General features: G+C 40.1%; 1 protein-coding gene across 1 annotated transcript in view; it reads left to right on the plus strand.

The window, feature by feature from the left end:
* Positions 1-24850, plus strand: part of LOC127622684 (thromboxane-A synthase-like) — a 111583-nt gene that overhangs the window by 36783 nt on the left and 49950 nt on the right. The window contains exon 3 of the mRNA XM_052096712.1: positions 15914-16007. Coding sequence (XP_051952672.1) covers positions 15914-16007 — 94 coding nt within the window. The remainder of the gene's footprint in view (positions 1-15913; positions 16008-24850) is intronic.

The raw sequence follows: 24850 nt of genomic DNA on the forward strand, positions 1-24850 counted from the left end.
CGTTTTTACACTGAAACCTGTTTGAGTCAAAAGATTAGAGTCTCTAGTTTCATTCAATATGCCATTTAAAACATTTGAGTGATTTATCATGAAACGGCATGCTGTTAAACACAATGATGCTATTTTTCCCTTTAGAAATCCTATATTTACCACATTTAGAATGAATGGGTTCATCCAAAAGCTGAAAAATTATACTGTAAGAAGTTAGGATGAAAATAAGGTGCTTTTTGAACTGTTCTGAGACCAGTGCAGACAGACAGCACAACTGAAGTTTAAGTCATTCACTAAATAGGGAGCAAGGGAGCATTCTATAGCTTTCCTATGCAGCCAAGTGCATTCATTCATAACATCTGACTAAAAGTTCAGTTTCAGGTTGCAGATGATGTTTGGAGCACTTAACATGGTTGGCAGAGATCAGATAATAGTAATCAGTGCATAGATTCAGTATTTATAATGTATCATTTTTATTTAACATAGTTGGCAGTGATTGGACGATGCTGGCCATTACTTTGAAACCGAATTATTTATGCTAATTTCTGATTGGTAAAATGCTTCTGCACTGGCTATCACTTGTTTGTTTGTTTGACAGTGCAAAAATAGAACACTGAGATTTTGTTGCCAAAGTTGATTTTTTTTTTAGATTTTTTTTTTTTTTAACATAATAGTCAAATCAAGTCAAATCGTTTTTATTTCTATATAGTTTTTTATTTGTGCTTTTCCCAATACAAAGCAGCTGTACAGAAAATCAGCTGTAATGTCTGATTTGTAAAACATGAACAACCAACACTCCTGGAAGCAATAAACAATTTGATAAAAAAAAAAAAAAAACTGAATTTCTATATCTTGGTATTATATCATATTATAAAAACAACTTATGTGGACAGTCCCACATATGAGGACAACAATTTATAGGAAAACTTTTTGCTGTGAATTGTTTTTAATTATTATTATTTTTTGCATGTTTACTTGGGGCTAATAGTTACAAATAAAAAAGGGAAATGGAAAATGCACACAGCAGTCATGCTTGAGTCTCAGGAGGTTAACTGTATTCAGAAGATTTGTAATATGATGAACAAGTTGTATGGAGCACTTTTATGAAATTTTATGGGTATGGAAAAACGGTATGCAAAAATGGTTAAATAAAGTAAATTATGTCATAATTTTCATTTTTGGCTGAACTATTCATTTAAAGGTGTGGGTGAGAAACAGATCAATATTTAATTTAAATGTTTGTTATGTAAATCTCCACTTTCACATTCTTCTTTTTTTGGGGGGCAATTTGCATTCTTCATCACACCTACTGGGCTGGGAGAATAATTTCTATCAAAAAGTACTTAGATTTTTATCCGTTTCTCACCCACACCTATATAATTTCTGAAGATATGGATTTAAACACTGGAGTCATAAGGATTACTTTTATGATGCCTTTATGTGATTTTTGGGGCTTCTAATTTCTGTCCACCATTCACTTGCATTGTATGGACTTACAGCAGATGTTCTACAAATAATCTTGATGAGAGAATTTTCATTTTTGAGTGAGTGCACTTATCTAACATTAGACTGCATAGCAAGAAGGCATGGATTTTTGAACAAAAATATCTTACATCATCAGATGTGTAAGTTGGTTATCTCTTCCACAGACAGCTCTCAACAATCCCTTTGTCTACAGTAACGGCACACAGCTTTGTTCAAATTGACATCTACCTCAATACATCTCGAACAGCGCAAAAATCATATGTAAATATGTAAAGCGCTAAATCATTCAATAAGCTACTCAGCATTTATTTGATAATACAGTATGCAAGAATATAGCTACAAAATAGTGTCTATGAGAAAGAAGCTTATAGACCCAACATTTTGTACAGTAAGTTTATGTCTGTGTGTGGTGATGGTATGTTCATAATGACAGTGATTTGCAATGACAAAGCGACAAGACGTTTTCTTTGAGATTTGGCAATTTGAGACGACATGAGCGACAGAGACTATTAGCAATGCATAGTTGAGCAGAGTTTACATTTATGCAAATGAGCAGTGAATCAATTTTAAACCACATTTGATCCAGGGTAAGAAATGTAACCAGTGCTTGGGGCAGACATCCCACTGAAAGTGACAAAAATCCCCCTGTAATTTTGATAGATTTAGAATGTGTATTTTTGGCCCACAGTTTTCTGTTTGTCATTAGCTGTGTGTTGCTTGCCTCTCTGTTGCAGGTTGTTTGGTGTTGTTTTGTTGGACCATATTGCCTGTTCTTCCACAGCTGATCAAACGCCACAGCTCTCTGTTCTCTGAGATAAACATGTGGTCTGAGCTCACTACTGCAGCATGACCGCCAAGCATCTGATCCGGGTCTGGGTACTGCACACGCTCCACAGAGGACCTCATCCTCTGCCCACTACCAGACCGCCTAAGCATTTCTGGGCATCCCTTTAGTGCACTCACCCACTCTGTAGCCCACCCAGGCCCAGAGAACCATCAGCGGACTATTCAGTGGAGAGCTGGCATATTGAAGTCCATGTGACTGAGGCTGTTGGTGTGTGTGTGTGTGTGTACGAGAGAGAAAAGGAGAGAGGATGGTTTGTGATTTTGTGACCATAAAACCACTTTCCGGCAGGCTAATCCTGTATGAATTAATGCACTTTTATTGGTACCCATTTTTATTACGCTTTTAACAACAGAAAAGAAATCAAATGTGTCATGGATGATCAAGAGAGACACTAGAAGCAGTTCGGAGCAATTATAGCCAGTGCTTGTATTCCCAGCAGGATCAATGTGTGGGTCTGAGTGCAAATACTCACTTTAGTCCTTTGAAACATAACCATCCACTTCGTAACATTCAATATTTAGTTTGAAATGTAGCTTTATGGGGATTTCATTAAGCAGGGCTTAAAAGTATGTTTCTTTTGTAGTGTAGTTGAGGGATGCAATAGTTTGGTAAAGAAGGAGAAGCCAAACTTATGACTATTGGCACAAAGTCTGGTCCACTTTACAGCTTATTGTGGTCTAAAAAGACAGAAAGAGAGTGTGACAAACATATAAAGTATCAACCCTAGCTCATATGCTTTATTGTTTATTTTATTATTCATTTTTTTATTTATTTTTGTATAAAAGTGGTAACATCCCTTGCAAGACTCCAGTTGTTACTCACAGTGTGTGATGTCTGTGCAAATTCAGTGTGTGTGAAAGGTTTTGGATGCTTCCATCACATGTACACAGTGTCCTGCCTCTTATAAGAGCTATCCTGAGATCCACTACGACACTGGATATGTGTGTGCGTCACCAGCACAATCTCTTTATCTCTTTTTCTCTTTGTTGTCTCAGTCTTTATAAGCCGCCTTCTTCGCTATTTCCACAATAGTATTTGCAGTATATTCCAACTATTACTGTAGCGTCACACACAGAGTACATTTGTGACATTGTATTGTGAACGCAGTGATGCAGCCGAGGGATAAACACACTCACATAAAGTGTCCTCACTCTTTCTCTCATCTGTACCACTGAAAATCCAAATAATTTAAGCGAATCTGTTGTTTCGCACAGTTATATGAACTGATTAAAATAAACAGGGTTGGGCGGATTACTTCAAGAAAGTATTCTGGGCTGAATACTGAATACTCTCTATTAAATGTGTTCAGTAAGGGATTCGAATACATCAAATAAAAATAATAGTTTTAGAATACAGATGTATAAAGGCAAGACACAATTGGAGGAATTAAGTGTGTTAAATGATAACCGGATGCCATTGAGATCATGTGACAACAGTGTAGTATATTAATGTATTATTATTAGTAATTAATTCATTAGGCTTGCTTACATATTTAAGGCAATATATTAATTTTGTTTTCTATCTCTTTCTATATCTTTTATTACCAACACTTTTATTTTGCTTTTGATTCTTTTACTCATCCTTTGCTTTGATTTTTCTTATTGTTTATATTTTTTTGTGAATCACTACCTAAGAGATGTTTTTTTAAGTGGGAAATAATATTAATATGTTACATAATCAGTAACATAATACAAATACATAATACTGATGTATGTAATACTGAAACATACAGTACTGTGCAAAAGTCTTAAGTCAAAAGCACATAAGATGTTTAACAAAAGCATTTGTCTTGAGATGGTTATTTAAATCTTCAGCTTTAGTGTGTCAAAAGGAAATATAAATGTTAATCTCTCAAACAGTGCTTTTGTGAATAGAATGGAATGGAATAGAATAGAAGAACAGGGAGCCCTGCAACAGATGTCATGGCCCCCACTGAACATCGTGTCAGTCTGCGATTACATAAAGAGACAGATGCAATTGAGACAACCAAAATAAATTGAAGAACTGTGGTGAATTCTGTAAGAAGTTTGGAACATCCCATCTGCCAACAACCAAGAAAAACTGTATCCAGGAGTATCTAGGAGAATTGGTGCTGTTTTATAGGCAAAGGTGGCCACATCAAATATTGATTTAGCTTTTTTTTTATGTTTACTGGACTTCGTATGATGTTAATTGATCAATGAAAACTATTTATACCATTATTTTTGAAGACATCCTCACTATGTAAAATTTTTCACAAGTGCCTAAAACCTTTGCACAGTATTGTATAATATTAGTATGTTACAATTTGTGTCACTCTGAACTACCCCCATACATCTATAAGCCACAATATTTACAGTAGTTATTTAATTTAGGTTTTCCTGTCTCATTTGGATTTCCCTCTTTCAGTCTTTGCAGTAGGCCTATTTCTCTCTATATTTTTTTTGTACCTATTTTATTTTTATCTAGTGTATTATTGTCATTAATAACTGCTTTTTCTCATCTGTTCTGCAAGTTCCTGATGTGGATGTGACTCACCAAAATGCTTATCTTGAGCCGTCTGCCATTACTGCCTTTACAGAGAAGCTGCATCTGCAGCGGCTGCATAAGTGTATTTACACAGCAACAATCGCGGGAAACAATGTATCATGCATGCAAATGTTATATTTGTGGAAATAACATCTGTATTGATACTGTTGCACAGCTGACAGCATGCTTATTGTTAAGATGTGCCGATGCAGTTGCCAGATATTCAATCCGGGAATCATTATACATGAATAAGACGTTGCATTTCTATTCTTTAGTGCCTACCATCAGACCTTTTGGTGACCACGGTCTATTTTTAAAGTATCCCAAACAAACAACCCATGATTCTTTGATTTTAACCCGTGATTGTGTTTTCAATTTAGTCCAATATTGCATGAAACCTTGGCAACACTGCTCACGCGCTGCAGCTGCAGAAGACGCGTTTGCAGCACGCACCTGCACTGTTCAGAAAAACATTGATAAGATTTTTTGTTCTATATGCCTTATTTTTGATCATTATAAGAAAAGTATTTAAAAAGTTTTCTAACACAATTTGTATAAATAACTTCTTGTATACAGGTGCTTCAAAATGTAATGGGGGCTGAATACAGTTTCTTCATTTTTGTATTCTGAATACGTAACCAAAATGTTCCCCTTGTATTAAGCATAGGCTGCAGAGCCTTAAAGGGACTTTTCCAATCGTCTTCTTTTTTTAAGCAAAATATTTAGTTAATCGGAGTGGTTATGTGCACTAGGTGTAAATAGCACCTGCCACACAGTGCAGCTGTATGGTGGAAACACAAAAATGTTTTTGGCAGAAGCAATAGTTTTAATGCAATTAACTATGGTGTTACTACAGTAATATGGTGTATTACTACAGTAATATAATAACCATGTTTAATTTTGTGGTTATTAAAATTTTTCTACAAAATACCATGGTTATTGGATTAAAACAATATGGTTATTTTACCAAAAAAATGTTGTAAGGGAAGGTTAAGATTAGGGGTTGTTGTGGGGTGTCTTTGGGACTCTAAAAAAACACAACAAACAAAATAAAACACTACTATTTAAATAGGAGTGCATTTAATTTTTTTTTCTCTGAGTGCAAAGATGCTTTTTGTTGCCATTTATTCTACATAGCATGTATTGCAAATAGCGTCTGCCTTAGTTAACTGCTGCTGTTTATATTTTTGATTTTGATTCCTAGTTTTATTAGTTTATAATTGGTATATATTCATGTTTAATTTAAAGTTGTCACCTTAATTGTGTTCTGTCACCCTAATTAAATCTATAACTATCAGGTGACAATTTAATTAAATAATCTTTTTTTCTTTTTTTTTAAAGTTTAGCTTGAGTGTAGATTAACTATAAGTAATGAATAGCTTGTATCTTGGGAAACTACAGTTTCAACCCAACATTGTTGCCCGCATACGCAGCTGCCTACTAAGACAGCATCCTAAATTTAATAGAACCACAAAAGTGCCTGATTTGGAATGCTCCCTTTCATGAATCTCACAAGGGACTCGATGGAGTTTGACATTATCATGTTGCTTCAGCTAATGATGCTATACTGTAATAAGCAAAAAATAACAACACACACAAATGTTGGGTAAAACAGTCAATTTTTAATTAGATTGAACTTTATATTGAATATATATATATATATGGAGCTAAAGGAATTATATTAACATTTATAATCAACATTTCTCTTGCTTCGTCCATCATCTTGGATGGATTTTTGCACTGAATTTGTTGAAATGCATTCTGGAATTGCCTCCTCCATAAAGGACACGTGAATTGACAGAATATGGCCAAAACAAGCTATCTTAGAACCATAATTACTTAACTTTTATCTTTTGTCAGCCTTCACAACGGAAGTGCACCTATGAGCCCTTAAAATGCTGCCTACATAGACAGCTTACTCTGACTGATGCATCACAAGAAGAAAAAGACAAACTCTTTTCTTCCTTTCTGAATCTCAACTGCACGTTTTTCATTTTTCACCTCTTGTTCACCCATTCGATATATCTCCTCTATTCTGGCACTTGATATTTTGTCCCTAATGAGAACACTGGCTAGCCTGTTCCCTACAGCCTCTTTCTGAAAATAACATTGGGAGTCACCTGCTGTCAGTCAAAGATCACCATCTCAATCTCTTCTTCTCTTACATGGACTCAGAATCCTGTTTGTTCACTCGAAAGTTAGAACTCACCCTAAAGTCATATATTTTTATCAGGATGGGCAAGTTTAAAAGAAAACTCAGTAAACTACTATAGAAACCTTGGAGGAGCCTTCCAGTTGACAAGTGTGAGTGTTTGTGTTGGTGTATGGAAATGAGACCTATATATTGCTCCTTTCTTGCCTCACAAAACACAAAGACCTTCAAATTTGAATTTGCAAAGGACAGAGGCTGAAGTTCAGGTAAATATTTAACATTAAGCCTGGCTATGTTTTTTAATGGTATTTTAAGTGCCAATTCTTCCAATCTGGCCTTTTCCCAGTGTGTTTAGCCTGTGGCACATCAACATCTGTTTATCTAGACCAGTGGCGGTTCTAGCTTGTTTGGTGCCTGGGGGGTCATCTTCGGTTGCTGTACTGCCTGCGTACTAGTATTTTGTCCATTCCTTGTCAAGCACCAGCGATATAAATATTGACTTATGTGACCTACTTTTGTGCATTAACTGCGTCCTTGTTTAATATCAGGCATATTTCTGTGACAGTTCCTTTTATAAGTATGGAAAATGTCATTTCCCATCAGGATATCTAAATGATAGAGAGTATAAGTATTAGTAATCATATTGATCAAGTGACACAAATTATCGGCAGAATCAGGGCTTGACTGGTAATCTGGCATACCGGGCATTTTCCCAGTGGGCAGACACATTTTTGGGCTGATCAAGTGCATAATGGCCATCGGGAGAACTGAGCGGGCTGGTGGTTCGGCCGCAAAACATGAGCAATGAGCCACCGCGTTATACAGAACGGACCACAAAACGGCGCCGCGATATGCAGAAAAGGACCCCCCCCCCACCTCCCCGCTCAACAATTGGGCCAGTTGCCATGTAAAATCCCGGGCCGATTTCTCTTCCCAGTCCAGCCCTGGCCAGAATTAACAGTGATTGCATCAGCCTTCCGGGTTAGGCTGTGGATCAAGGGATTGTTGTTGTTTTTTGCACAAACACTTCTACTGATCAAATTTTTTGAAACATGAAAAATTTCAACAAAAAATACATAAATTGTAAATTCAAATGACACTTCAAACAAAATGAAAAAATTATCAAAATAACAAAGTGGTCAAAAAAATCCTCCCCAAATCTAAATCTAAAAATGGAACCCTCTACAACTTCTTCACCGGCCCCTTTTGCAGTGACTTAAAAATCACACTACAACAAAATATGGAAAAAGAAACCATGACCTTTAGAAAGTTTAACACAAATCTTATAATGTTTGGTTTCATAAAACAGCTACAACTGTGATTGTTGGGGACTTAATTTGATGTTCCACTATATTTTCAGAGTTTGGACATGAACTTTATTACAACCTGCTGGTGGAATTTCCAAACTGTAAATGCTGGAACTGAGTTTAGACTTTGCGCTGGAGACAGACTTCTGAAATGTCTTTTAGCGCAATGACCTATTTCTCAGGAAAATAGGAAATGACACTTTGCGGAACTTCATTAACATTCAATACACCCACAATAGTGCGAACACTCCCACCCACGCTCTCATGTGCTTTGCACAGCCATGAAATTAGAGACCTATATGTTCTTCCTGAATGTTTATGAAAAAAAACACTTCAGGTGTTCGTTATTACGCAAATTCCTACATGACATGAACACTCCACACATATTTACTCTACATAAGATTGCTAATGACCAACATTGTAAACTATGCCTGTATGAAACAAATACAGTAGCTTTCTTCAGGTATTTTAGATCTCCTTTTTCGGAACCAAACAAATATCTCGCAATATGGAAAAATGGTGCATTCTGCTTCAAATGTGCGATGTCACACTTCAGTCACGCCTGCCTGATCTATGAAAAAAGGCCAATGAGAGTTGCCAGTATTTGCATGTCCCGCCCCCGGTCATACGGGTATTTAAGCGGCGCAAATACGGGAGTTCATTCAGGATTTTTCTGAGGAGCCGGAAATGGTCCGGCCACAACAGTGGCTCGGTTCAGCGACATGGCGGAGGAAAGACACAACGTGTCGTTCCCTCCCTCGGGGAACGGAGGTTACATACGTAACCAAAAACCTCTCCACGTTGTGTCGGAGAAGCGACACTAGGGGACCCATTCCAATCTTGCCATGTGCTGAACCGTGTACGTGAACTGCCGATACAGAGGCGGGCAGGGATTCATCCAGTGCCACGCATCGTCTGTACCCAGCTGCACGTACCCTTCCCCAATGCCCCATACGAACATCGGGATCCTTCTAGTTACCCTGAGAGGGGAACAAGGCGATGTTTGCCAACATGGGAACGGGCCAGCCTGGCTGGGCCTCTTTCTCTCTATGTTTCTCGCGATAGAGCAATCACGGCCGGGGCCCTTACACGCATATAGGGAAGGGGTCTTACCCAGACCCTGCGGAGACCCCACCTGCCCTTTTTCTTGGGGAGGAAAAGTGGTAGACACGTCACACGGCCGTCTTAGGGCTCGTGTGGAAAGTATGGTGCGGTGGTAGATCCAGCCTCGAAAGGGGGAGTTGCTACAGCACGGCGACCGGGGAAGCTGTAACTGCCTAAGGGATACACGGGGGTCCGCTCGTAAGGGGACAGAACCGTGGAAATACACACAGGGGGAGTCCGAGCAGGAGGCCTTACCTGTGGAGCACCTATACCAGTACAGGGTAGCCATCAGGGTACCCGCAGTGGCTTGGGTCGGCGAGTTCCTCCGCTGAACCGCAGGCCCGGAGGGCTGGGGAGGAATTGACCAGGGTCCCGACTCGGAGTGGGGCGCCCTGGGAAAAAAGGCGCACTACTTAACCTTGACATCAGGAAAATGGCGCTGGGCGCAAGCGATCCATCCGGCCGGTCGGTCTACGTGTTAAAGAGTTCTACGGGCTCGGACCTGACAAAACACTAGACGCAACCGACTCAACGCGGAGGTTGTAAAACCTCGCGAAGGTGTTGGGTGTTGCCCAACCCGCGGCTCTACAGATGTCTGCTAGGGAGGTGCCCTTGGCCAGTGCCCACGAGGACGCAACACCCCTTGTTGAGTGAGCTCGGACCCGCAAGGGTAGGGGCACGGCCTGGGTGTGATAAGCCAGTGTGATGGCGTCGACAACCCAGTGGGCGAGCCTCTGTTTGGAGACGGCATTCCCTTTCTGCCGTCCCCCAAAGCAGACAAAGAGCTGCTCAGAGCGTCTGGTGCTCTGTGTGCGGTCCAGGTAAATGCGCAGGGCGCGCACTGGACATAGCAACGAAAGGGCTGGGTCTGCCTCCTCCCGGGGCAGCGCTTGCAGGTTCACTACCTGATCTCAGAATGGTGTGGTAGGAACCTTGGGCACATAGCCCGGTCGCGGTCTTAGGATCACAGACGTATCTGCCGGACCGAACTCCAGGCAAGTGTCGTTGACAGAGAACGCTTGCAGGTCCCAACCTTTTTGATAGAGGCGAGCGCGATCAGCAGGGCCGTCTTAAGAGAGAGGGCCCTGAGTCCAATTGATTCAAGCGGCTCGAAGGGGGGTCTCTGGAGTCCTGCCAAGACTACCGAGAGATCCCAGGAGGGAACTAGGCCTGGCCGGGAGGGATTCAACCTCCGGGCGCCTCTCAGGAACCTGAGGATCAGGTCGTGCTTACCCAAAGACTTGCCGTCTACAGGATCATGGTGGGCGGCAATGGCGGCAACATACACCTTGAGGGTGGACGGGGACAGCCTCCTGTCCAGCCTCTCCTGTAGGAACAGGAGCACTGACCTAATCGCGCATCTCTGCGGGTCTTCAGTTCGGGAAGAACACCAATCTGCGAACAAGCGCCACTTTAGGGCGTAAAGGTGCCTGGTAGAGGGGGCTCTGGCTTGGTTAATTGTATTCACAACGGTCGCCGGTAAGCCGGCTAGCTCTTCCGCATCCCGTCCAGGGACCAGACGTGGAGGTTCCAGAGGTCTGGGCGTGGGTGCCAGAGCGTGCCCTGTCCCTGAGAGAGGAGGTCCTTTCTCAGGGGAATTCGCCAGGGAGGAGCTGTCGCGAGAAGTCTGAGTTCCGAGAACCAAGTCCGAGTGGGCCAGTAGGGGGCCACTAACGTGACTCGCTCCTCGTCCTCCCTGACCTTGCACAGCACCGGTGCAAGAAGGCTCACTGGGGGAAATGTGTACTTGCGCAGCCCCGAGGGCCAGCTGTGTGCCAGCGCGTCTGTCCCAAGGGGAGCCTCTGTTAGGGCGTACCAGAGCGGGCAGTGGGAGGTTTCCTGGGAGGCAAACAGGTCTACCTGGGCCTTGCCAAACTGTTCCCAAATCAGCTGGACCGACTGGAGGTGAAGCCTCCATTCCCCGCCGGGCAGGCATTGTCGTGATATCGCGCCCGCTACGACGTTGAGCTTGCCGGGGATGTGAGTGGCTGAGTCGCTGCTGGCTCCATAGGAGGAGACGGCGGGCGAGTTGTGACATGTGGCGGGAGCGTATGCTGCCTTGGCGATTTATGTACGCCACCACCGTGGTGCTGTCCGATCTCACGAGGACGTGTGTGTCCCGAACTAATGGGAGGAACTTCCTGAGGGCGAGAAGGACGGTCAGCAACTCCAGGCAGTTGATGTGCCAACGCAGCGGGGCCCCTTTCCAACGGGAAAGGGGCTGCACACGGCACCCCACCCGGACCGGGAGGCGTCGGTTGTGACCAGAACGCATTGGGACACCTGCTGCAGGGGCTCTCCTGCCCGTAAAAAGCAGAGGTCTGTCCAGGGTCGGAGTATTTTGAGGCAGGCAGGGGTGATCCTTACCCGATGCGTGCCATGGTGCCATGCTTGTCTCGGGACTCGAGTCTGGAGCCAGTGCTGGAGTGGTCTCATATGCATCAACGAAGTCCTCGACGGTGTCGCCGAAAAGGCCAATCTGGGAGACAGGTGCGTCTAGGAAGCGGTTCTTGTCGGCCTCACGCATCTCGACCAGATTGAGCCATAGATGGCGTTCCTGGACCACTAGGGTGGCCATCGCCTGTCCGAGTGCCTGCGCTGTGGCCTTCATCGCTCTCAGGGCGAGGTCGGTCGCTGAGCGCAGTTCCTGCAGCACATCAGGATCAGGTCCACCCCCGTGCATGTTTCTGAGTGCTTTGGCCTGGTGGACTTGCAGGAGGGCCATCGCATGCAGGGCGGAGGCAGCGCGTCCAGCCGCAACTGTAGGCCTTCGCGTTAGCGAGGATGTTGTCCTACAGGGCTTGGATGGGAGTACGGGTGGCCACGCCAGGAGGTAGGGCTACCGGGCATAGATGGTACGCAACTGCCCTATCGACCTGGGGAATCGCCCCGTATCCGTGGCGCTCTCCGCCATCGAGGGTGGTGAGAGTGGAGCGGGTGGCACCTAGACGAGCGGAGAGCAGGGCTCTCCACGTAGACGTCAGCTCGTCATGCACCTCCGGGAAAAAACGGGACCAGGGGGATGCGTGGCCGCGAACGGCGCGCTGCCTCCAGGAACCAGTCATCCAACTGTGAAGGCTGTGGGGAGGATGGAGGGTTCCAATCCAACCCCACGCTCACGGGCGCCCGGAAAGCATGTCAGACATCTGAGCTGCCGGCCTCAGCCTGGGCCTGCTGGCCCGAGGCGGCAGTCCAGGGGAGTCCTCGGCATCAGACATCACACTCTCCGATGCAGCGGCGAGCTCATCTGCTTCGGGCTCGGGAGGATAGACAGCCGGGCCGTGAGGCGAGCCGCTATTGCCGTGGAGCGTAGACGGGACCAGCGAGCGTGTCGGGAACGGGAGGTTCACGGGAGCTACCCGGCGAAACTGCACCCGCTGCCGCCTCAAATCGCCTCCAGCGCCAACCGCATCGCCCTCAATCCCGTGGGAAGAAGGAGCAATGCGGGGTGCAGCTGGGGTGGCTTGCTCTCTGTTGAAAGCAAGCCGCGACCGCAACGTGGTCATGGTCATGTTCTCGCAGTGAGAACATGAGCCATCCACAAATGCCGCCTCGGTGTGATCGCGGCACAGACACACGAGACAGCGCCTGTGGCCGTCTGAAGCGGAGAGCACTCTACCGCATCCAGGAACAACACAGGGGCGGAAGGGCATCTTGAAAAAGACGCGTCCTGAAAAGGACGTTCAACGCCGATGTGTTTTGCTCTTTTAGAGAAATTCACTCTTTTAAGGAAAATAACTCTTTTAATACACAGTATATGTGTGTGTCTGCGCTGTCGAAGCGCTCAGGGGCAACAATGCACGCCATGCAATGCGAAGGAGAAAGCCGCTGTTGTGCGCCGTCAAGATCCAACAGCATGCAGATCGTCAGAGGAAACGGGAACGTTAGTGGTGTGTAACTCGCAGCAAACTGCAGACAGACCATCGGCTCCGAAGAAATTTTCTGAATGAACTCCCGTATTTGCGCCACTTAAATACCCGTATGTCCGGGGCGGGACATGCAAATACTGGCTGCCAACTCTCATTGGCCTTTTTTCATAGATCAGAGGTGGATATCGGCGCTCAAGAGAGTCCCCTAGTGTCGCTTCTCCGACTCAACGTGGAGAGAGTGACAGAAGGGGACCCTGATCTTCTGTAGATGTCTTTCACAGTAGTTTGGCGTTCTATTAAAACCTATAATGAGTTGAATTATGAGGGTATGCCTGTCTGTAGTGTTTGATGGCTGGGGTGAATGTATTTGTGGCTGGAGTGAGAAATAGTTGACATGGACAGATTGGACCCATGACTCATTCTCATTCACCACTGGGGCGAGCATAAGGATGCAACATCCCTCTGTGTAATTAAGAGAGTGTCATAAAATGAGTTATCATTCTGGCTTTTTTTACAGCACGTGTTAAGACCCACTCTCTAATCTGACAATTAATATGGTAATTAACTCCTGCTGAGCTGGAGATTAAGAAAGAGATGGATGTCATAATCTTTTGGTTACAATAATTTTTTATTTTTTTTTTGGAGAGAGATGGGTGGCAATTGCTTCCCGCCACAATAGTAAAGTTCTGAGTCTGATGTTTGCAGCCAAACATGATTAGTTATTCATATAAATGTGTATTTTAACTTGCAAATGGTTTTCTGTGCTCCAGTGCTTATTATAGGCACAAATTTGTGTCGCTGCTCTCTTCCTCCAGTGAATTAAGACTTTGTCTTAATACTTTCCAAAGATAAAACAATTCTATAATTTGCAGATGTTAAACTGATGTTGTTGAGCTCCAGAAATGACAAATGTCAGTCCTTATTCAGTGTAATTCAGGGTAATGTAAAAAATCAGCATAAGTATTCTTCTTAACATTTCCTATTATGTTCCACATAAAAAAGAAAGTCATACAACTTTGGAACAACATTGAGGAATTGGTGACACAATTAAATTTTTGTTGAACTATTCCTTTAAATTTTAGGGAACAAATAATGCATTCTTTGACGTCTCGTCATCTCCCACAGCACACTTCAGTGTTGTGCGCTAAAAGTGGTTGAATTCAAGGACTTGTGTGTCAGCAGATGCAAACCTCATGCATAATGCAGGTGCCTTCACCTATACTCCGAGGAAATGCTGCACTTCCCAGTGCTCTCTGATACATCTTGTGTCATCTTGTGTTTGCAGAAGCCATCACTTACATCCCACTAAGAGTAGGGCCATCATATGGGAGGACAACTGGGAACATTGTCCTGGGCCCTGTGACAAGGGGTGTCCCCAGTTGTCCTCTGTGGTATAGCGAACATATTGGACCCAAGTGAGAAGTGGTCCACACATAGACTTTTGTTCCAGGCCGGAGAATTTAAAGATCCCCATGAAAATGCTTGACAAGAGCAGTTTTCTTTCCTGTGTTGACATACTTCCTGTTGAAACAGGAAGTTTGAGTGGGGTATGTCCATTTCTTTTTGTTACAGCCATGAACCATGATTTGCAACGTGACATTACTTGTCAGATGCAGGTGATTCTAAGGAGGGCATGTTCTCATTCAAGAAAGCATTGACTTGGACAAAGATTTGACTTATAAAAATTAGAACAATTTCTGCTAAAAGTTAATGTTGTGAACTTGTAGGGGTACACTAGCATATAGATGGCCTGAAAGCTAACCAGCATGATATCATGAAAATGTAACTATGGAGACATTTTTGCAAAATTACATCATGCGGTTCTTTGCACGTCTCGCTGCAATTCTGAAGTGGTGGCTGTGCGCAATGAGTGCCACTGCTAAATTCTGATGCAACCACATGATTTTGTGCTTATATGAAACTTTTAGCTCACATTTTCATCTCACATGCTCTGCTGGACTCATTGCACTCGTTGCATTGTGAGTGCAACGCTCTATCAGTTGAGCTTTCACGCAACTTGATCACAGTTGAATAAACTTGAATAAAATGTAAGTGTTAAAATGCAGTATAGTTAGTGTTTTTATGTGATAAGATAGCATTGTGTGAGCGAAAAGTGTTTATGAATGGGTTATCTGCTGTTTTACTTGTGATTTGTATGGAAGTGAATAAAAGTAATTATCGTTGTAGCACCTCCTAGTGTTTATTTCACAAGGAACTGATGCGATACGTACAACGAGCCATGTAAAACCATTTAGCAAATATGTTGATTCGTAGTAATGCGTTTCTGTGAGAACAGGTTGCAGCTAACAGACATGGACTATAAGCCACAAAACAAAATGTTTTAGTTGTATGGAGTCTTCAAGTAAAGGTCCAGACTAAGAGCGAGCGACGTGACAAGACAAAGCTAGAATATTCCCGTTATAATCAACAAAGCTGTCTACATGTGTTGTCATAGTGCTATACAGCATATGCCTGTGATTTTGCATAATTTAATCCCCTCCTTTTTATTGATTTTTGTTTTATTCTCGGTTTAAAATATCTGTTTATTGTGTTCAGGTTCTTTCGAGGCAGTTTTCTCATAATGCTCACAAATACTGACCCCAAACTAAAGAGGTTCTCACTAAACATCCCTGTCTTTCTGTTTTAATAGGTATTCCGTCTACCCCTTCTCTGTCTTGGAACGCTGTGGAATCAAACATCCAAAGCCATCACCATTTTTTGGTAACCTCATGCTGTTTCGAAACGTAAGATCTTTTGTTCATTTTATAAAGGAAAACTAAATGCATTCACTCGCTCTCTCTCTCTCTCTCTCTCTCTCACACACACACACACACACAATCACACACACATACACCTTGTACCGCCCACGAAAGCTGGAAAAATTATGTTTCTCTCATTGAGCTGCACTTCATTAGATTTGTTCATTAAAGATGACTCACCACTAATGACATCTAATACCGTGTGATTCCCAAACAGATTACCCTCTGTGCAGAATGATGTACTTTTACAATGGAAATAAAAAGGAAGGGGCGAGCAGTGGGTTGGTTTAATATTGCGGAATTTATACTTTTAATTCCTCTTTTTTTTGTTTAATCTGTGTCCCACAGTGTGATGTAGCAAATCATGAGTTTCCTTCAGGACACATTTTCTGCTGTCTTTAGTTTAATAATAATGATTGGATGTCTATTAGAGGAGATAGAGGATGAGATTTTAATGACGTAGGGATGTTTGATCCCAATGAGAGTTTTACAAGGAACCTTCATATATGGACTTGATCTGGCTGAATTCATCCACCCAATGATGGTGAAGCACATGAAACCTGTCAAGAACATATCAGAGTGGTATTTCACCCCACATTCAAAAGGGGAAAAAATAGGAAATTATATGTTGCTTAAAGAAAATGAATATATTTATAATTTAAATAATATATTTATTAAAGTTAAGTTTGGTGTAGAAATGGCAAACTAAAGTATGCCATTTCTACTAACTGGTTTCCCGAACACGCCCTGCACCTTTCATTGGTCAGCCAAAACAAATCTAATAAATGTTGGCCCACCCCAAACTCACACCATTTGTTGAGTAAAAAATACTATGATAATCTAATGAGAATTATCTCATTATGAGGATTAAAATGCCTGGATGCATTACGGTAATGAGGATCTGGATTATTGAGGATTATTAAAATAATGTCACAATGCAAATATTCCTTATGGTACTAAAACAAGCATCATTTGATTTATTAAAAATGTCATTTCGTGTTTTTTTTTTATCAGCTTTGGTCTGAAATTGTAAAAACCCAGACATGTTTTCTTGAAATTTACATCCTAAAGCATGTGGAAGCATCCGGGCAGCAAGTTTTTTTATTCCATCGGCACACTCGCATGCTTTAAATAACCCAATTCTGATGCTCTACTGGTCCTGAATAGATTCCCAGATCAATATGTTACTGTCATACAGTCATGGTGGGCTGGACAGCCTGTCATCCGCAGCACTCATTTCATTTGATCTTTCCATCACCTGGTTATGACAATACCGCTTCTTCCATTGCTCTCTCTTGGTCGGTCTGTCTGTCCCTTTCCCTTTAACTGTACTTTTCATCTCAATTCAATTCTTCCTCATTTTAATTAAATGTTATTTAAAGGAAGTGAGAGAGGCATGAATATGTATGTGGCTTCATCTTGCATAATCACTGCATGGCTAAATGAACCTCCCCAGTTAAACTGCCCCTCCATAACAGTTGTAGGAATAGTTAATCCTAAAATGAAAAAGTTGTGTCATCATTCACTCTTTCCCCCTGCTCCAAATCTGTATTGTTCCTCTCTTTCACAGAACAGTATAGGAAATGTTAGGCAGCATAAATCCCTTGTTTTATTGTTTCTGAAAAAACAAAATCGTCAAAATTATTGGCCTGACATAATTTCATTGTTTTATGCACAGTAGGCAATTGCAACCATGATTTTTTACATACTTTTTATTATTATTTATTTTACTATTTTTACACAAAATTGAAAGGCCAAGCGATGCTTTATTTTCAAGATGATAATTCGATGCCATGACGAGGTCATGTAACAACAATGTACCGTACTATTGTGTGAAACATTTATTGTTAAATAATGCCTATAGTTTCATGTACGTACTTCAGTATTTTTAAAGAATAGTAGGCAGTATACAGTGTATATTGCACATGTAGTAAGCTAGTATTTCATTCTATATAATGAGGTTTGAGACATGGAAGTAGAGCAAACAATAATGATGTATTTTGAAAGGTTTCTTGGATAAAATGTGAAAGAGAAACAGGAGTATGTGTGAGGCTCATGGGTAACTGGAATTAATGTTCAGAGATGGAAAAGGGTTGTGGATGAGGGGCAGATAGAGTCACATTTCAAGACTAGACAACAGAGTTTCTCACAACCCACAATAGTACATTATCGTGCCACACTCCATTACCAAACACAACACTTACAGACATGAGATTTGCTCCATTTACCATCCTAAACAACCTAGCAGCAGTTTATCCCCAGTGTGTTCTACCTATTGCAAACACACACACAAACAGAGGTCTCTCTTGCTCTTCGTCCACAGGGGCTATATCATGGAAAACCAGTCCTTGCTCTTTTGAAATAAGAGTTTGATTTCAGACTCCTTTTCCATTTTAAGATCCAATCAGATTGCTTGATTCATACACTGTTTTTGGGTTCTGGGCTTTTACAATTAGCAGTTTTTGGAAGAAGTAATCACTGGATTTTACAAAGTTTGCAAGGTTAATGGTATTGAATCTTTAAATGATATTTAGGCTTTTGTTTGAGTCACTAGAACATTGTTTCCCAACCAACACACTTTTTACGACTAAAAACATTATACGGCACACCACTATCCCACATTGGCTAACCATTGTCAATATTTATCCTTTTCAAGGACTTGTCCATGTTTTCTGTCCATCTTAGTAGTGTCTTTACTTCTAATGTTTGAAATTTGGCTATGCAAAAAAACAAGTCACGTATGAAGGCTATGCCGTGTGAGGTCACAGGTGGCAAGAGTGCTAAATGGGTAATGAAAAACAGCAAATTTGCTTCTTTTCTAATTTGTAGCTCGTTTATGTTTAGGTCGAAGCATTTTCTTGGTGAATTTAAATTAGTTCAATAACTGGGGTCTCTGATAATCGAAAAGGATTAGGTAATATTCAATTAAAAGAAAATATGAGACATTCAATGTCTCTTCACAAATGTGGACAGTTCCTCCAAAAGGTGAGGAGTTTGGATCCCTGAAATTATTTTGTATATTTTCATGCATTTATTTGTTTTCCACGGCACACTAATGTGTCACGGAACAGTGGTTGGGAAACACCGCACTAGAAGCAAGTACACTATAGCGATTCATGAGCAGTACTGTATATTGTGCTTTGTTTCATACGTTTTTTCTGTTGAATAATTGGTACTTTTTACTTTTAGGTGGACATAAATTCTGATTACAAAATCTACATATATTTTCCGCTTATTTCTACTGTGTTTCTGTACAACCATTTACTGCTGCACCATCACAATTTTGTCCAATCTATTATTGTGATATCAACTATTTCAGTCTCTAAATGACACATTAAAATAAAACAAACTGTTATTGGTTGCTTTACATGTCAGTCAGACAGACCCTTCTTATCTAGATGAGCATAACAGTCGGTGCAGAAGTAGTAATACCATTTGATTTCTTCATTGGGTAATAGATTTTTTTAACAGTAACGTACACCTTTAAAAGCAGACCTACAGTGAGCTCCAAGCTTTTTATTATTGGTATTGGTTATATAGAAGCCATCTGTCAGTGTTACTTTAACTTTTATCTTCACATTTAACCTTTGTGTTGTGTTTGTTTTGTGCTAACACATTTATGTGTTCCCAGTCAAAAATGACTTAGTGGGCCTAAGATTGTTTATAAATCTCTCATATTGCATATATTATCACAAGCTATGGAATTAGACCTTTTTGTCAACTTCTTTTTTTAGTAATTATGATTATTTATTTTTTTTACATATTTTATATATATAATTTTTTTTAAATTATTATTATTGATAGAAGGATCAATTGCACTGCGCTTATACCAGGCCAGTGGATGGCACCCCTAGTGGAATTTAAAAGATGAATAAATAAATAATAATTACATATTAAATTAAGAACCACTTGCTTGATCTGAACAAAACAGGTGTTATATATCGTTGGAAATGTCTCAACGTATTTACTCATCTAAAGGATTGGGATGCTCTTAAAAACTTTATATTTCTGTTATTAGTTTAGTAGTCTAATCCATTCATATCCAATGGTCAGTAATTTTTAACCGGGAACACGACGAGTGTAACAAAGTGAAATAAAATAAAATAAACATTTAAAGAAAATGGTCCAAATTTTGTTTGTGTTTTCAGATACTGTATGTAAACAACATACAGTTCCAATTTGGAATAAAATTGTAAACAAAAAAGGGTAAAAATGACTGGAACACAACATAAGGTTTATTAGCTGATGGAGAACTACACTACTGATGAATCCTGCAAAGAAAGATCCACCAATAAGTGAATCGTGGCCAAATGAGCTCCGCATGACCGCCCACTCTCATGAGTAAACGAGTTGGTCTCCCTACACTCTCAAACTAATAATATATTTGATTAAATCTGAATATATTGCAATATACTTAAAATATATTGTTTCTATACTTAAAATCAACAACTTCAAATTGTATATATTTTTTTTTATTCGATTACATAATTTGCAATGATTCATGGGATTGTAGTTCATTCGCTCATGAAAGCGGTAAAGTACACGTCTTGTACCTTTGTCTTGTTGTTCATTTTCAAATACTTTCTTGCTTCAGAGCTAAATGTGTAATGTTGTGATTTGTAATCAGCTCAGAGCTGGTTGGCTTGGTTCATGGCTTAAAACTCTGCTATGAAAAATTCTATGAAAACCCTATAGCAAAAATCAATGGAAAAAATATTAATGGAACCAAGATGACAATAAAAAATAAAAGTAGATGAGCATTGTTACACTATTTGGTGGTTCTTGGCCATTATAAACTGCAAAGTGGACCAGACTTCATGCTGATAGTCAAAAGTCTGGACTAAAGAAAGGCTAAGAAACCTTGGATATGATTATAAGCACTCATCAGGGGATGCAAATTATAAAATGCCTACAAAATAGCCTCTGTAATAGTCTCTCATTCACGAGTCTATCCTTCAAAAAGCATATACATTCACACCCTCTTTGATACTTACTGAAGGTCTGCCTACATGACTCTGAGTGACATGAAATATTATTTGTGCTGAGACAAAAAGAGGCAATGCAGTGTTCAAATCCACCTTGATGTCAAGGTCAAATATGTGCAAGAAAATAACTGGAAGTGGCTAATCTTTTTAAAGAATTCTAGAAGAACACACTGGAGATTGCTGACTGTCCGCTTCAGTCAGATCTGGGTTTATTGATCATATCCATCTGAGATGAATCCCCAATGAAGTTGGGGCAGCTCATTTGTTTGAATTATGCTGTGGTGTAAGGCACGGGTCTCCTGTTAAAGGGATAGTTCATCCAAAAATAAAAATTCTGTCATCTTTTTGTATTTATTCACCCTCATTTTGTTTCAAACTCATTGACTTGCTCTCTTCCATGGAACATAATAGGTGAATTTCTGAAGAATATCCTGGTAACTCTTCTCTGTATAATGATATTGAAAGAGAACTGATGCTATGAAGCTGAAAAAATAAATAAATCAAACACATAGAAGTGTCATATTCCAACTTGAAATTTAAGTAATTATTCAGTTCACTTAAAATCTTAAAATTTGCACAAACTCTCTTTGATGAGTTCACAAGAGAAGTAGCCATGTCTGATTAATAAATTAATTATGTATTTGAATGATTTGTTCATGAATCGGTCTGATCTGGTTCTCAAGTTAAACTCAAAGTCATGACCCAACATTTACCAGCTTACTGGAAGGGAAGATTATCAGTGAATAACTTTTCAAATTCATTCTTTACCTCACACAAATATACCACAGTACTTAGAAGAATTGGAATGTAGCTCACAAGTCGTGTGGACCTTTTGTAAGATACTTGTACACTGGCGGCCAAAAGTTTGGAATAATGTACAGATTTTGCTGTTTCGGAAGGAAATTGGTACTTTAATTCACCAAAGTGACATTCAGCTGATCACAAAGTATAGTCAGGACATTACATACATCACTATTTGCTGCTATGGAAACAGTAAAAAGAAGACTCAGAGGTGCAGCCCTTATGGGAAGAATAGCAACTAAAAATCCACTTTTGAAACAGAAAAACAGAAAGTAAAGGTTAGAGTGGGCAAAGAAACACAGATAATGGGAAAAGACTGTTATGGATCTTAACCCCATTGAGCTTTTGTGGGATCAGCTAGACTGTAAGGTGTGTGAAAAGTGCCCTACAAGACATCCACATCTATGACAAGTGTTGCAGGAAGCATTAATTATTTTCAACTTATAATAGTAATTTTTCAAATTTTTAATATACTAACAATACATTGTGATCACTTGTGATCAATGCCACTTTGGTGAATATAAGTACCAATTTCTTTCCATAAGAGCTAAATCTGTACATTATTCCAAACTTTTGGACGCCAGTATACAAGTTCTTCTAATTATATTGCTAGATAGACTCAGTTCTCATTCACTTCGATTCTATGAAAAAAAAAGTGGCCAGGATATTTTTCATAAATTCACTTTTTGTTCTCAACACAAATAAAGTCATATGAGTTTGGTACAACCTGAGGGTGAGTAAATTATTACATAATTTTAATTTTTGGTTGAACTATTCCTTTAAATTCACTACAGCACATAGGCACACACACACACCCACAATCTCACACACACAAACACGTCTCTTCCATATGACAGAACAGTAATAAAAGGCTGAAGGAGAGGACATCAGGATGGAAGGGCACATCCCACTGCTTAATGTTCACTGAGGAACAAACACACACACACACACACACATGCGTCTCTGCCTAATGCCCACCGGGAGACTGCAGGAACAGTGGGTTGAAGAGGGGAGGGCAGGCGGGGTGGTGCCAGTGCTGTTGACTCCTTCATTAGAAGAGAGCAGAGCAACCGGCTGCCATGCATACAAACCAGCACTCTTTATCTGTGTGTGTTTGTGTGTGATCTCAGACTGCGCTTGATGGTCAACTACGCATATCCTACTAGCCATATAAGCACTATAAAGTCATTTTAGCAGCCATAGACAGACAGACATATATTTATGACATTTATATCCAGGATTGCGAGGGTTACTTTTGAAATGTGTTCCACTACAGATTACAGAATACATGCTGTAAAATGTAATTTTTAACATATTTCGTTAATTACTCAAGGTCAGTAATGTATTCTAATTACTTTGGATTACTTCTTCAGCACTGGGAGATGTTTTACTGGTTTTGACTATAAAAACTAGTGAGACAAAATTCACATGTTAAAAATACTTTCTCTGAAAAACCTAATTATCTTATGCAGTGTTGTTTCTAAAACAAATTGATCTTGTTTTAAGGTTTAGATATTTTTACAGGAAAACAATACACAAATTATCATCAAGAATATGGTTTTTGCCCTAATTTCAAAGGTCTTACTAGAAAAAAAATAAATTGTGATGCAACGTGAATTTTCTTGATAAAAAAATATGATCTTGTCTGGTAACATGTGGTTGGTCTGAAATAGCATTTTAGCATAGCGTAAAGCTGACAATTTACACATGTTTTATTTCTATTTCTTCTGCTCCAAACTTACTTCAGACTTCTCTGTCTGCTCGTATGAATGTAACACATCATAAGAAAGTGTTTCACCGCAGTTCAAATGCACTTTGGATCGCATCATATATATGTATACATGTTTTCCATCTGAAAGGACTAAATATTAAATGAAACAAATGACAATAAAATGCAAAGTAATCTCTTCAGTAATCAAAATACTTTTTGAATATAACTGTATTCTAAATGCAAATGATTTAAATTGTAACTGTTGTGGAATACAGTTACTTATATTTTGTATTTTAAATACGTATTCCAGTTCAAATAATATGCACAGTGATAGCAATAAGTAGCCTATGTACTAATTAATAAAAAGTATGATGTTTTCAAAATCTAAATAGGGATAAAATAGTATTCCAGTTATTGAGTTAAACTGCTACGGATATTTTAGGGTTATATTCTCAGTAGACCTTGATAAACTTTGAGAGCCACTGAACCTTGAGAGAGCCAAGCTCAGTCGTGTTTATGCTCTGTATTGACCCCTACTGGTAGAAAAGAGCATTTCCCCAATTATTCTGGTGGAACAACAGACTGTATTAGAGGCTCTTACACCACTAGTCTGAGTGACAGATGCATGTATCTGCACAAATGTTTGTGAAAACCCTAATCATGGGGAAAGTGCCCTCACACTGAGAACAAAAAGCTGTAAAAATCTCGGTAACAATAATAAGGTTCCATTTGTTAACATTAGTTAATGCATTAAGTATCATTAACAAACAATTAACAATATAATTTTTTTACAGAATTGATTCATCTTTGTTAAAGTAAAAAAAAAAAGTTTTTTAATTGTTTGTTCATGTAAGCTTAAAGAGCATTAACTAATGTTAAAAAATGCAATGGTTGATTAAAAAACATTTATTGGTATATGTTGAAATTAACATTAAATAAGATTAACAAAGGCTGTAAGCACGTTGTTCATCGTTAGTTCATGTTAAAAGAGCAATATGTAACATTGACATCAAGTGTTTAAACTGCGTACTGCGGTCCAAATTCAAATATTGGAGAGAATTGTCTCCCCCGCCTACTCTTCCCCAGACTTTAAGCTCACGAGTGTTGCCAGGTTGAGGATACGCAACAGGAACGAGCAAACTGACAATAGCAAGCGACGAGCCTTGCATTGTTAGTTGATCAGCTAATGTATATGTTTGCAATGTTTTATATTTTTGCAAATTATAAACCAGCTCATGTGGATTTTTGTTATTACTCTGGTCAGTGTTAGCTAGATGTATTGCTAGCTTCCATGGTTTGCGCTCTGTTTGCCCGCTAACTTGTTTACAATC

This window comes from Xyrauchen texanus, chromosome 29 (genome assembly GCF_025860055.1).
Source record: "Xyrauchen texanus isolate HMW12.3.18 chromosome 29, RBS_HiC_50CHRs, whole genome shotgun sequence".
In the NCBI taxonomy this organism is placed as follows: domain Eukaryota; kingdom Metazoa; phylum Chordata; class Actinopteri; order Cypriniformes; family Catostomidae; genus Xyrauchen; species Xyrauchen texanus.